This window comes from Rhincodon typus, chromosome 3 (genome assembly GCF_021869965.1).
Source record: "Rhincodon typus isolate 14 chromosome 3, sRhiTyp1.1, whole genome shotgun sequence".
Lineage (NCBI taxonomy): Eukaryota > Metazoa > Chordata > Chondrichthyes > Orectolobiformes > Rhincodontidae > Rhincodon > Rhincodon typus.
Window position 1 is genome coordinate 88,815,545 of NC_063334.1, and position 13,155 is coordinate 88,828,699.

Genomic DNA, 13,155 nt, shown 5'->3' on the forward strand with positions numbered 1-13,155 from the left:
GTGGAGCCGACTTGTGGAGCCGACTTGTGGAGCCGACTTGTGGAGCCATTTGGCCTACTCTTGTTTCTATTTGTTGTGTTTTTATATAAACCTGAAAACTGACTTTGCTTTCATGATATTATTGAAACCACAGCAGAAAAGATACAGCATTCAAAATACAGTCAATGGTAGGGCCCTGGGAAGTATTATAGAACAAAGATCTAGGGGTACAGATTTACAGCTCCTCGATAGTACAGTCACAGGTAGACAGGGTGGTGATGGCAGCTTTCGGCATGCTTGCTTTCATCAGGCAGAGCACTGAGTATAGAAGTTGAGACATTTCAGTGCAGCTGTACAAGGTGTCGGTAAGGCCCCATTTGGAGTACTGCGTGCAGTTCTGGTCACCCCACCTTAGAAAGGATATTATTAACCCAGAAAGAGTGCGGAAAAGATTTACTAGGATGCTACCTGGACTAGAAGGTTTTAGTTATAAAGGAGAGATTGGATAGGCTGGGACTTGTTTCCCTGGGGCGTAGGGGACTGAGGGGTGATCTCAGAGAGGGGAGAGGGGAGAGATACAAAAGGGATCTACAGGGACAACTTTTTCCACAAAGTGTGGTCAGTGTCTGGAATGGGCTGCCAGAGGTGGTGGTGGAGGCAAGTACAATTTTGACATTTAAGAAACATTTCGATACGTACATGGATGGGATAGGTATGGAGGGGTTTGGGCGAATCACAGGCAAATGGGATGAGATCAATTGTGAAAACCGGGTGGGATAAGTTGGGCTGACGTGCTTGTTTCCATCTGTAAATCTCTAACTCTATAGCCTTTAGATGCCACAATCAACATCCCAAGCAAGTAATTATTGAAAAGCCTTTGTAGATGCTTCAATGTTGCCATTGTTCATTGCATTGGTAATTGATTTTTATCTTGCATAATGGATTAACAATAACTAAGATTACATATCAGAGTCAGAGCCCTCGGAAATAGCCCAGCAAACAATCCAGGCATACGAAATGACTACTGCAGTCAAAGAATGGTAAATCATCTAAACACACCCCTGCAAAAATCTATTTCTCACATCCTACCAATCAGATACCAATTTATGCATATTCTGCTTTCTGTCAGGCAGCCAGACAATCTTCTATCAATTCTAATGTGTTATTCCCCTATACCATGAGGTTTATTTTCTGCAATAACCTTTGATGCGGCATCTTATCAAAGTACAGCATGTCTAATAGGTTCCCCTTTATCCACAGAGCATGGTACTCCTTCAAAGAAATCAAATAAATTGGTTAAAACATGACTTCCCTTTGACAAAGCCATGCTGACTCTTCCCAATTACTTTCAGGTTTTCCCACCGCACAACTATAAACTCTTTACTGATCAAAGATAACATCACCCAACGAGAGATACCTAACTAACTGGCCTACAGGTTCTTATTTCTTGCCTGCCTCCCTTCCTGATTAGACTTGCTACTTGCTTTCTAGTTGGTTACAAATTGTGCATTCTGAGATGCATTTTCAAAAGCATTCTCCGAACTCAGGAAAAAGCAGTAGCTTGGATAATGTTTATTTGTAAAGTCTCCCAGAATTATTGCTACCCTTTATCACAAGCATATTTTGTGCCACATTGCCGTTAGCGTTAAAGAGGCCTGTAGACCACTCCCACTATTCACTTCTTTCCCCTACTGTTCCTCATTTCCACCCAAACTGATTCTACAGGTTGAATCTTATATTTATGGTTAAGTGTCACTTTCATCTCTTTTGTTGGAGAGTTTCTTTCCACGTGTTGAAGTGAACTCATCTCGTTAACTATCTACTTCGTCCCTACGTTGCCCCTCTCATCCAATGCTAGCCCAATTCCAGGCAAAATCTGGAAGGACCCGTCATAGCCGGGGTACTACAGAATGGACTGGCATCCCTGACACCACCATCTTTAAAAAACCACTGATCCAGAAAAGCACATTCAGTCCAGAGTTGCCCTGCACAATGCACGGTATTTGCCCTAAACATGGTAGATAAAAAAAATTAATACCTCACTTTGTGGACAGCAACATGGGGGTCCTGGTAGACAGAATGGTGCAGAGGAAGGGCATCCTTATCCTCCAAGACAAAGGATCTGATTTCACAGCCTTCTACCAGCCTGGTCTAAGGTTGCTAACAGGTCAGTGTGATCTCAGCTACTGGAGAAACGTCCAACAGCGCAGGATAAAGATCAATGACTTTTCCTGCTCTTTCAGTGAAGTGCCACCATCTTCTCTCTGCTACTACACCCTTGCTACTGCAAGGTTCATACTCTACCACTCTCAGTATTACATGCAACATCTTCCCTCACTCAATGTCAACTACCCCAAGTCCCCACACCAGTAACCTGTGCTGTCTACTCATTCGCTTGGGACAAGTCATCACTTCTTCCCCATCTACACCTGCACGAACTGCCAAGCTGTCACTTTCATCTTCTTTGATTACCTCCCTCTCTCTCATCACAGGAGAACACCATTCACAATAGGACAGAAAGCATCAAGACGCATGGTGCATTCCCCGACATCTGGTTCTTCACTCCTTACAAGAACAGAGGCTTGGCCCTGATTACCTGAGCACATCCAAGCACTTGGAACAGTATCAGAGGCGTCCTTAACTCAATATACCCGGACCCCCTGAGAAGGCTGTCTCGCTTGTCTTGACTTAAGACTGCTGACAATCATGACAAGCTTTCTGACTTTGTGTCTGCATTAAACAGCAAAACAGGACAGAAGTACTTTGAGACAACAAGGTGCAGAGCTGGATGAACACAGCAGGCCAAGCAGCATCATAGGAGCAGGAAGGTTGACGTTTCGGGCCTAGACCCTTCATCAGAAATGGGGTCCAGCATCTGCAGTTCCTACTACCTCAGAAGTACTTTGAGCCTGGTGAGGGTAAAATGCAAATAAAGGCACGACAAGGCAGTACAGACATACAGAAGGCAACCAGGTAGGCTCGATCTATGTCAGCGCTAAGACAACAGTCTTGAGGCACAAATATTCCAAAGCTTTCTCCTTCCCTCAAATGTCATATTACTGTAATTCAGCATTTAGCTCAAACGGAGCCAAAACATTTACTATAGCTGTGATTGCCCTGGATCACAATGGTATCCAGGAGCTCTCAGATGCTGCAACCTTGACACATCACTTGAACAGCTGTCATTAAAAATAGTTTTAAATAACTATATTATTCACTCATGATGCTTTTTTATGTATTTGATTAACTTTACCACTTTTTTTTAAAACTATGTCAAAATTTAAGAATAGAAACGACCTTCACCACCTACTAGAAACTCATCAAACAGCTAAATCCCTTCTCTGCAGTATAGCAATATCAAAATCTCTATCAGCTCCAATGAATCTAGTTCACTATGTCTGCATGCAGTAAGAACTACACAATATCCTGCGCTGGACCAAAAGTGCCAGGCTGTGACCAACTCCAACAGGACAGAATTTAACCGATTTCTTTTGTCATCAAATGGCATTCCTGTTGCTGAATTCACCGCCATCAACATTCAGCAGGTTCTATTGAACAACAACTTAACTGGACCAGCCAAATAAATATTAGGATTACAAAAGCAAGTCAAAGGCTGTTGCAACCAAGTGGACTCCTCTGTCCTGGGATGGTGTCTGGCTTCTTGATCTCTATTGAAACTGTACACATCCAGATGTGTGGGGAGTATTCCATCACACTCATGACTTATACCTTGTAGGCAGTAGATATGGTTTGGAGATTTGGGAGGCAAGCTGTCAGCCACTTGACCAGCATTCCAAACTTCACATTAAAGATGCACTCTCTCCACCACAGTGCACCACTTACAAACAGCAATTCATCCAGGCATCTTTAACAGCGCCTTCTGAATATATGAACTCTACCACTTAGAAGGACAAGCACAGCAGATGCACAAGAACACCATCTGCAAATTTCTAACCAAGCCACACAACATCCTAACTTGGAACTATATCTGCATTCCTCCATTGTCAGTGAGGCAACAAAATGGAACTTCCCTTCAAACAACACAATGGACTGCAGATGAACATGACACATACCACCTACTCGGGCGATAATCAGCTCGGCAACAAAAACTGGTCTTGCCAGTGACACTGTTATCCAAAATCTAACTGACCTGCAATGGACACGGTGAAAGAATGTAAAATCCAAGACAGCGACACGGTCAGTTCTGATGAAGAGTCACCAGACTCGAAACGTTAACTCTACATTTGTCCTATAGATGCTGCCAGGTCCGCTGAGTTTCATCAGCAATTTCTGTTTTTGTTTCAGATCTCCAGCATCTGCAGTTCTTTGTTTTATTTCAGATACAAAAGCTGGAACTGCATCAATCACTTTAGATTTGCTGCAGTTTTGTATATTAAAAATAGAGACCTGCTCACCCGAGAAATCTATCCCAAAAGCGGAGAGTGATCATATTTCAACCTATATGGAGTAACCTTGGCTGCTTACCTAAAAATACAAGGAGGACAACTGGAAAGAATTTGAATGATAGCAATACACAAACAAGGGACAAGGTTTCCTAAATACTAAAATATAAAGAAAATGCCAGAAAATAAGTAAACATAATCAGTAAGTTAGCTCATTGAACATCGTACCCCAAAGTGTTCTTGTTAAAATAATTCTCTACATATTTTATTTGTGAACACAATCAGTTGAAGCCCTTAAAGGAAAACTGTCATCCAATTTCTAGCAACTTTTACTAACATTTCTGAAATGCCTAGAAACTCTGCAATTAAATACTTCTGAACAATGCAGAACAGTTAAGAAAAAGTCACACGACTATGGAACATTGTTCTAACAGCTTTACAAGATTCACAAATTTAAATTTGATAAAGAAAATGTCCAATAATATTTTTTTGGTTAGGTGAGCATTCTTAGCATGCAGCTTGTGTAAATAAATAAGACATTGAAATCTTTTTAAAAAGATTTAGTTTCAGATACTCACCACTTCTCCGACTAGATCCTCAACAATGAGGCCTTGCTCATCTGTTCGTAAGTTGGTCACCCACATCCATCCATCCTCCAGTTCATTATGAACAATAAACATATCCCCCTTCAGAAAACTGCATAAAGATAATACCCATGTTGAAACTGCAGCAACATCAAAACCATTTCCTGATTGAGATTAAAATAATGCATATATCCCAAAAGCCTCATCAAAATGAAACCTCTTACAAAACAGCCAAATCAATTTATTGACAGGGAAAAGGCCAGTAGTATGGGAGTTAAGTTTCCTGAGCAACCTTCATACGCAAGCTCAGGCAGCACAGGTTTGAGACTTTACCTAACCTTTTTGTTCAGAAGGTAAAAGATTTAGATTATGAAATGCAGGGTTTGTTATGTCCATGAATTAAGGAAAAATTGCTTCTTTCCTGAATTACCAGAACAGGTTCCTTTATGATCTACCAGAAACAAGAATTCTTGTTCTTTTTCACTGTTACAATTTTGCCTATTTGCACATGGATGAATCCTCAAGTAACTCCTCAACCTCTTCATAAACATACCGCCAAAGATTGATGGAATTATGAAAGCTTAGATGGGAATCTAAACATAAATCATGAATTCAGTTTCAGATCACTCAACTGTACAAAAGACTTCCAGAACAGCTTCAGGAGTTAGTTGGCTGTCCTTTCTCTACCAGCAGGAGAGATTATCTAAATTGATTCAAAAAGTAAAGGAAGTGGGGAAAAAAAAAAATCATGGTTTAAAGGAAATCACACGAAGAGCATACAACACCACTGAATGAGTAAACCTATGGGGCAGTACGGTGGCTCAGTGGTTAGCACTGCTGCCTCACACCACCAGGGACCTGGGTTCGATTCCAACCCTCGGGCGACTGTCTGTGTGGAGTTTGCACATTCTCCCAGTGTCTGCGTGGGTTTCCTCCGGGTGCTCCGATTTCCTCCCACAGTCCAAAGATGTGCAGGCTAGGTGGATTGTAGTGTTCAGGGATGTGTAGATTAGGGGGATGGGTCTGGGTGGGATGCTCCGAGAGTCGGCGTGGACTTGTTGGGCCAAAGGGCCTGTTTCCACACTGTAGGGATTCTATGAACTTCTAAGAACTATTCTGTCAAATGAACCTCGTCAGATTTCCAAATTTCTGTCTTACCGCATTGTGCTTACGGATAATAAACTGAAGCAGAATATACCATCAAACAGAAATGTATTAGTTTATCAGTTTCACAGTGGATAATGCATCATTTCCATTAAGTGTTAGCAGCAACATTTACATACTTCCTTCAGTTCTAGTCCAAGGATTAGAGTAAAGGACTAAAAGAGCCAAACTCTAAAGTTTTTTTTAAAAAATTTGGTAACACTGAAGCACATTTCCACCCACCCTCCGTTTTAAAAAAAACCTTAACGGAAGTTTCAATATTGCTGACGAGCAGATATCACACATTTGCGCCTCAAGTTGGTTCTGTGCACATTATAATGTTTTGGAACTGACAAAACTAGTCCAAGTATAATCAATGCTACAGGAATGATGTCATGATAACCAGTCTTAAAAGGAAGTTCAAACCTTGAAAGTCTGGCTGACCAAATGAGACACACTGCTGCACAGGAGGAAAAGGATGTATGTTTTGCATTTGTTCATACTAGAATAACCTAGGAGTGTTTCATGATGTCAGGAGACTGATAGCAAGTATATTCCATCCTTCCATTGTGAGACCTTTCTCATTGTGATAAGCAAGGAAACAAAGAATTTTTAATCAGGTATGGAATAAGTCCTCAAAATTTAAACATGGGAGGTAACAAAGTTAGTACCTTCAACTTCACTCACCAAGCTGATCCCCCTTGCCAGCCCCGTGTCAAAGTGAACCAGGTTGTCTGCAACTTCAGTATTCTATGGGATCCTAAGCTAAGCATCTAAACAGAATTTGTCAAAAATAGTTTTAAGTTAATGTAGTGGAATCAATTCTAGCTTTCTTTATTCAGCAATATGTCTTTCTTTAGCTGCAAGTACTTGAGAAAGTGTTTGAATTCTTCTTCTACTTTAGCAAGTTCATTTGTCAGCTCTTCTGACTCATCATCTGTCATTCCACCTCAAAGGTCAGAAGTTGCAACTGCATCTTCTCCGACTTTGAGTGCTGGATCACCTTGTAGCAGGTCTTCGTTAGAAGTGTCCATCCCTTGTCCTTTCTTAACAAATAACTGGCAGGTGGCAAGAGGTTTGCCTTTAACCATTTCAACCCGGTGCTGAACCCAGTCGCCCAGCCCTCCACCTGCACTAGGAACACTACCACATCCCGTCCCTCAATCCTCCGTATGTGCCACCACCTCCCACCGTGCCACCACCTCCTTCCCCTGCCACCACCTCCACCCACTGCTACCACCACCGCTGCCTCCTCCTCCTCCTCTATATCATAAAACACCTAACTTTCATGCCATTGCTCTGTAGCCAAAACCACACCCTGTCTTTGTTGGTTCAATATAGATGTTGCATTAATGGACTTCTAATTCTCAACCTCACTAAATTGATGGGATCGTAAACAAAACCAAGTCATACTTACCCAAACCTCTGTGCTCATTAACTTAAAGTAACTCCTCCTTCCCCAGCGCTTTAAAGTTCACTCCTTCACACTTCATACAATCATGCCTCATCTTTGCAACTTCCTCAAGGCACACGATTCTCCAACAACAGTGCACTCATCGCAATCTGGTCTCTTAAACATTCACCAGACCCATCTCATCATTGTCAATTGTCTGTTCAGCCTTCTGCATTTAAAGTTCTGACATTCCTCAATTACTTAGTTTTTAAAAAAGCATTAAAAACTAGCCTACACGTGTAAAAAAATGACAAAGCCAAAAGAAACAGATATAGGCAGTCTCTGGGTTGTAAACAGGTTCTATTCCGGGTCTATTCACAAGTCGATCAAGACATTATAAAAGGAGTCATTCCTAAGTACAGCAGATGTACATGTCAGATATTTAAAATTACACTCCTATACAAGATCATGTTTACAAGTCACACGTTTACAAATCAAGGACCACCTGTACAGCACAAAAGGCATACTTTATAAAAGCCAGGGATTTTATTATATCATTATATAATGGGCTGGTTAGTCCTCAAAGGGATTAAAAGGAGCCATTTTGAGAAAGTTCCATTATTGAAAGGAGGCATTGGCCTTAACAAAAGCCCAATGTTTCAGATTGAGTCCGGATTGCCCAAAACTGTACTGTTAATTCCTAAGATTAGGAGGTTAAGGATAGCCTGCTCATCCAGGGAATAACTATTCTTCCCTCCAGTAGAGGCATTTAGATAAAGAGCGAATAACTTCAGAATTCAAATCAAGTCAGTGCTCACATACCAGGATTTCTGACTGCACTCCTATAGGAGGTCTTTGTCTAACATCTTCAAAGATTCATGGAGAAGTGCAGAATGCTCATTATTTTAACAACCCATATCAGTCTTGTTTCAGGCAGTGCTGCTTGGTCCACCATTGGAATCAGTGAAAACCCACATGGAAGAGATGTGAATATCCAGTGCAGAACTCAAGAGGGTGCTATTGTTACATTCATAGGTTATACTTTCATACAAGTAGATAAAAAGAAGGACGAATCCATATCCACAAATGAAAGGCATGCAAATAACACAATAACAAATCAAAGACATGCAAATAATACAATTAACTGATGCGATTGAATCCAAGAAGAATCTATACCAAATGTGAATTTGTAACATCGGTTTTAAATAAATGCTGTCACAGATTATGCAACTTTAAAACAAACTGATCTAGAATGTCAGGAGGCAAAATAAATTGAGACATTTATAAAGTTAATTATTTGAGAAGGAACGATATTTAATAAAAGGAGAAGAAAATAGCATCAACAAGATTGCAGTAGTAATGCTGATAATGGTGGAGATCAGTGAGGCAAAGAGCCTACTATTGATTCAGATGCTTAGGCCTCCTTGCACCCAACTTGGTTTTGAAAAACCATTGAGACGTTACAGTGAATTTTAAGTGTTAAAATAAGGTGGTAACGGAAAATGAGAGAGACCTGTTAGCTAAATTTAGTGATGGTACATGTGGGAAGAATAAGGGATCAAGTCCCACTAAAGGTGTTAAGCATTTAGGGCTGCATATAAATGTAAGTTAAGAATGTGCAGAGGTGAAGTCTTTGGAATGAGACATTAACCTTGGTGCCTCTTCACTATTTCCTTGAGCAAGGATCTGAAAAATGACACAAGACCTCCTCAGGTGTCATGGCTAAGATTATTCCTTCAAACAGTTCTACGAAGCAAAACGCAATTTGTTCCTCATGCCGTTTGAGAAAACCTGCTCATACAAAGGCCTGAATAATGATTATACTTGAAAAAATAACTCTGACAATGGAAAACTTTGGGATGTTCAGGGGCATTTTTCTTCCAGGAAGCAAATCAAACTAAGCATTAGGTAAAAGGAAGGGACAGCAATTTTTTTTAAGACTCCTCAATCAGAGGAATGGAGATTTTAGGGATGGGGAAGCAGAGATTACAATATTGAATTAAGTTACAAAAATAAAAGGGCAAGGTAATGTACAGATTTAAACCAAAGGAAGACAATTTTGAGTTTAGGTCACTGGGGGAACAGGTGCACACTTTGAGCTTTGCACAACAAAAATGAAAGAGACAGTGCACAGAATTACAGGTTTGGTTGTAGTGAACGTTTTTCTAAGGTCAAAGGTATTGAAAATAGAAGGTTCAGCATCAACACTTTCAAGACATGTTACAGCAAATGGACCAACAAGGCCAGGCAATTGGGAGAAACACAGCCAAAGAGTTTCTTCCAATATCTAATGTGAAGCAACTATAAACTTGAATTTTCTCCAACATGCAGAAGATAAAGGTATATTCCACCTGGTCTAGCAGCAATGATTACTGAACTTGAATACTCAAGATAAATTCAGCAGGTCTGGCAGCATCTGTGAAGGAGAAAACAGAGTTAACGTTTCGGGTCCGGTGACCCTTCCTCAGAAGTGAGGAACCAGTTCTGAGGAAGGGTCACCGGATCCGAAACGTTAACTTTGTTTTCTCTTTCATAGATGCTGCCAGACCTGCCGAGCTTTTCCAGCAACTTTGTTTTTGTTCTTGATTTACAGCATCTGCAGTTCTTTTGGTTTTTACTCAAGATAAATTCTCCTTTTTACCAAATCCAAGAATTCACCAAGATATTCCAAGTGAAACTCTTTATTTATCACTAAGTAAAAAAAAATCAGTAACTTACCTAATTTCATCTGTGTCTGGAACTTTGGTGTATGGCAAGATGGCTCGAACTCTCCTTCTATCCTCAACAGGCTATAGTTTTGGATAGGAGAAACAATTTTTATCATACGAATATATCAAAATAGAAGCTAAAAATTTTGCTTAAAAATGTAGGTTCTAAATGAAGCATTTTATGACTAATCACAACGAAATATACCTTTATTTGTGAAGAACTGGTCTTTTAAAAACTTTCAACCAGATGGAATTGTTGAAAATTTGACTCAGTCAATTGAGTCAAGGTACAAAGTTGTACAAGTACAAAACCACCAAGTTGGAGACAAGAGGGATGAAATGTTGGAACCAATATTTCTAAGAGATGTTGTTTTAAGCAGATTACTGGAACTCCAACTCTCTCCCTCTGAGAAACTGATCCCATTCCTTGAGAAACAAGCAAGCCGACAAAACAAAAAGCGAGAATTACATTGAACTCCATCGACCGCGGTTTTGCCCATTCACCTCATCTATCAATATCCCTTTGCAATTTTATGCTATCATCTACACTGTCTACAATGCCGTCTAATTTGCCATTAGCAAACTTGGATATGAATTCCAATGCAATTACCCATGTCATTAATAAACAGGGTGAACAAATGAGACCCTAACACAGATCTTTGTGTGATACCACTAATGACATTCTGCCAAATTATGTACCTACACCCACTATCCTTACTGTTTGTCATCTGCCACTGAACCAATTTCTCTGCTATATCAGTATTTGACCTTAATTCCATGAGTTTCTATCTTAGTTAACAGTCTGTCACATGGGCCTTTATCAAATGCCTTCTAGAAGTCCAAATAAACATCCATAGGCATTCCCCTCTACTATATTAGTCACCTCTTCAAAAAATTCAATGAGGTTTGTCAGACATGATCTACCAGTCAAGAATCCATGCTGACTTTCCCTGATTAACTGAAAATAGTCGAGACATTCAGTTAACTATCTTGATTATAGACTCCAACAATTTCCCATCACAGATGTTATCATAACAAAACTGATTATCTGGTCATCACTTCATTTTTGTATTTAGAATAGGGCAGCACAGTGGCTAGCACTGCTGCCTCACAGCGCCAGGGGCCTGGGTTCGATTCCACCCTTGGGCGACTGTCTGTGTGGAGTTTGCACATTCTCTGTTTCTGCATGGGTTTCCTCCGGGTGCTCTGGTTTCCTCCCACAGTCCAAAGCTGTGCACGCTAGGTGAATTGGCCATGATAAACTGCCCATAGTGTTCAGGGATGAGTAGATTAGGTGGGTTATAGGGGAATGTGTCTGGGTGGGATGCTGAGCATCGGTGTGGACTTGTTGGACTGAAGGGCCTGTTTCCACACTGTAGGGATTCTATGATTCTATGAAGTTTGCTGTGCACATGCTGACCATCAGTTTTCCTACATCACAAGTGACTACACTTCAAACAAAACTGCACTGGTAGTAAGGTGCTTTGTAGACATCCAGTGGCTATGAAAATAGTTATATAAATGAAAGTTCTTCTTTCTCTTTCATTGGTAATTCCCTACAGCAATTAAAAAAAAAAAATCTATTCTCCCCACCAAAGCTCATTAACTTTATCCAATAAAAGTTTCACCAACGTCTGATTTTACTTCTAAATTGCAGACTTTGATCAAGACATTTGTTTCAACTAATTAGAAGCCAGTTTTCTGCTCAAACATTTGTGTAATAATCATTGTAACTTCGCAGGTGCATCAGAATGTTTCTCTCTCTTGGTGACATTAGGTGAGAACTGTCTTGCAGTAATAGGTAATCATATTTGACATACCAATACCTGATGTTCTAAATTACACCAACATTATTTGGTGCAAATTTTCCAATTCTCTAACATTCAACTCTAATCCCAATAAATTTCACATGATACTTATTTTCTTCCTAAAATAATCTCATTTTCCAAGAAGCCAATTGTTTAAGGCAATCAATAAGATTACATGATCCCGAAGAATTTTATACAATGCATACTTCATAGCGTTAAAAAAAAGCACAGAAAAATGTTAGAAATATTGGTACAGCCTTTCATTATGGTATAAGATGCAAGTCCTTAAGGGACCCCGTAATGCTCCCAATACATCAATGTTCTTTCCAAATTCCAAATCCAGGGGAGCTAGCTGTACCTTTTGAAAGTGCCCTTTGATACTTCACTAAAAGTTCTGGCAGTCACACAATGCAAGAACAGAGTTGTATTTGACAGGGTTAGGTTTTCTTGGCGCCTGGGATGGGGGTGAGGGGGGAGGTGTAGCACTTCCTGTGGTTGCAGGGAAAAGTGCCAGGTGTGGTGGGGCTAGAGGGGAGTGGGGAGTGTGGAGCGAACGAGGGAGTCACGGACTGTGTGGTCTCTCCGGAAGGCATAAAAAGGGTGGGGAGGGAAAAATGTACTTGGTAGTGGGGTCAGATTGCAGGTGGTGGAAGTGGCAGAGGATGTTGTGTTGAATCCAGAGGTTGGAGGGCTGATCCGTGAGGACGAGGGGAATTCTGTCTTTGTTGTTATTGCGGGGAGTGGGTGTGAGGGATGAGTTGCGGGAAACGCGAGAGATGCGGTCGAGGGCATTTTCAACCACTGTGGAGGGGAAACTGCAGTCCTTGAAAAACAAGGACATCAGGGATGTCCGGGAGTGGAATGCCTCAATTTGTGGGCAGATGTGGCGGAGGCAAAGGAATTGGGAATAGGGGATGGCATTCTTACAGGAAGGTGGGAGAGAGGTGTATTCTAGGTAGCTGTGGGAGTCGGTAGGCTTGAAATAGGTATCAGTTTCCAGGTGGGAGAGCGAGAGCGAGAGCGAGACAGAGCGCCAGCGAGACAGAGCGCGAGCGAGCGCGAGACAGAGCGCGAGAGCGAGACAGAGCGCGAGAGAGAGATACAGATATAAAAGAGAGAGAGAGAGATACAGATATA

At 41.0% G+C, this 13,155-nt stretch overlaps 1 protein-coding gene across 1 annotated transcript in view; it reads right to left on the reverse strand.

Moving 5' to 3' along the window:
• The window catches only part of LOC109916106 (ras GTPase-activating protein 1-like), a 294,682-nt gene that overhangs the window by 247,714 nt on the left and 33,813 nt on the right, over nucleotides 1-13,155 (reverse strand). The window contains exons 4-5 of the mRNA XM_048619515.1: nucleotides 10,221-10,291; nucleotides 4,961-5,078 (exon numbers count right to left, since the gene is read on the reverse strand). Coding sequence (XP_048475472.1) covers nucleotides 4,961-5,078; nucleotides 10,221-10,291 — 189 coding nt within the window. The remainder of the gene's footprint in view (nucleotides 1-4,960; nucleotides 5,079-10,220; nucleotides 10,292-13,155) is intronic.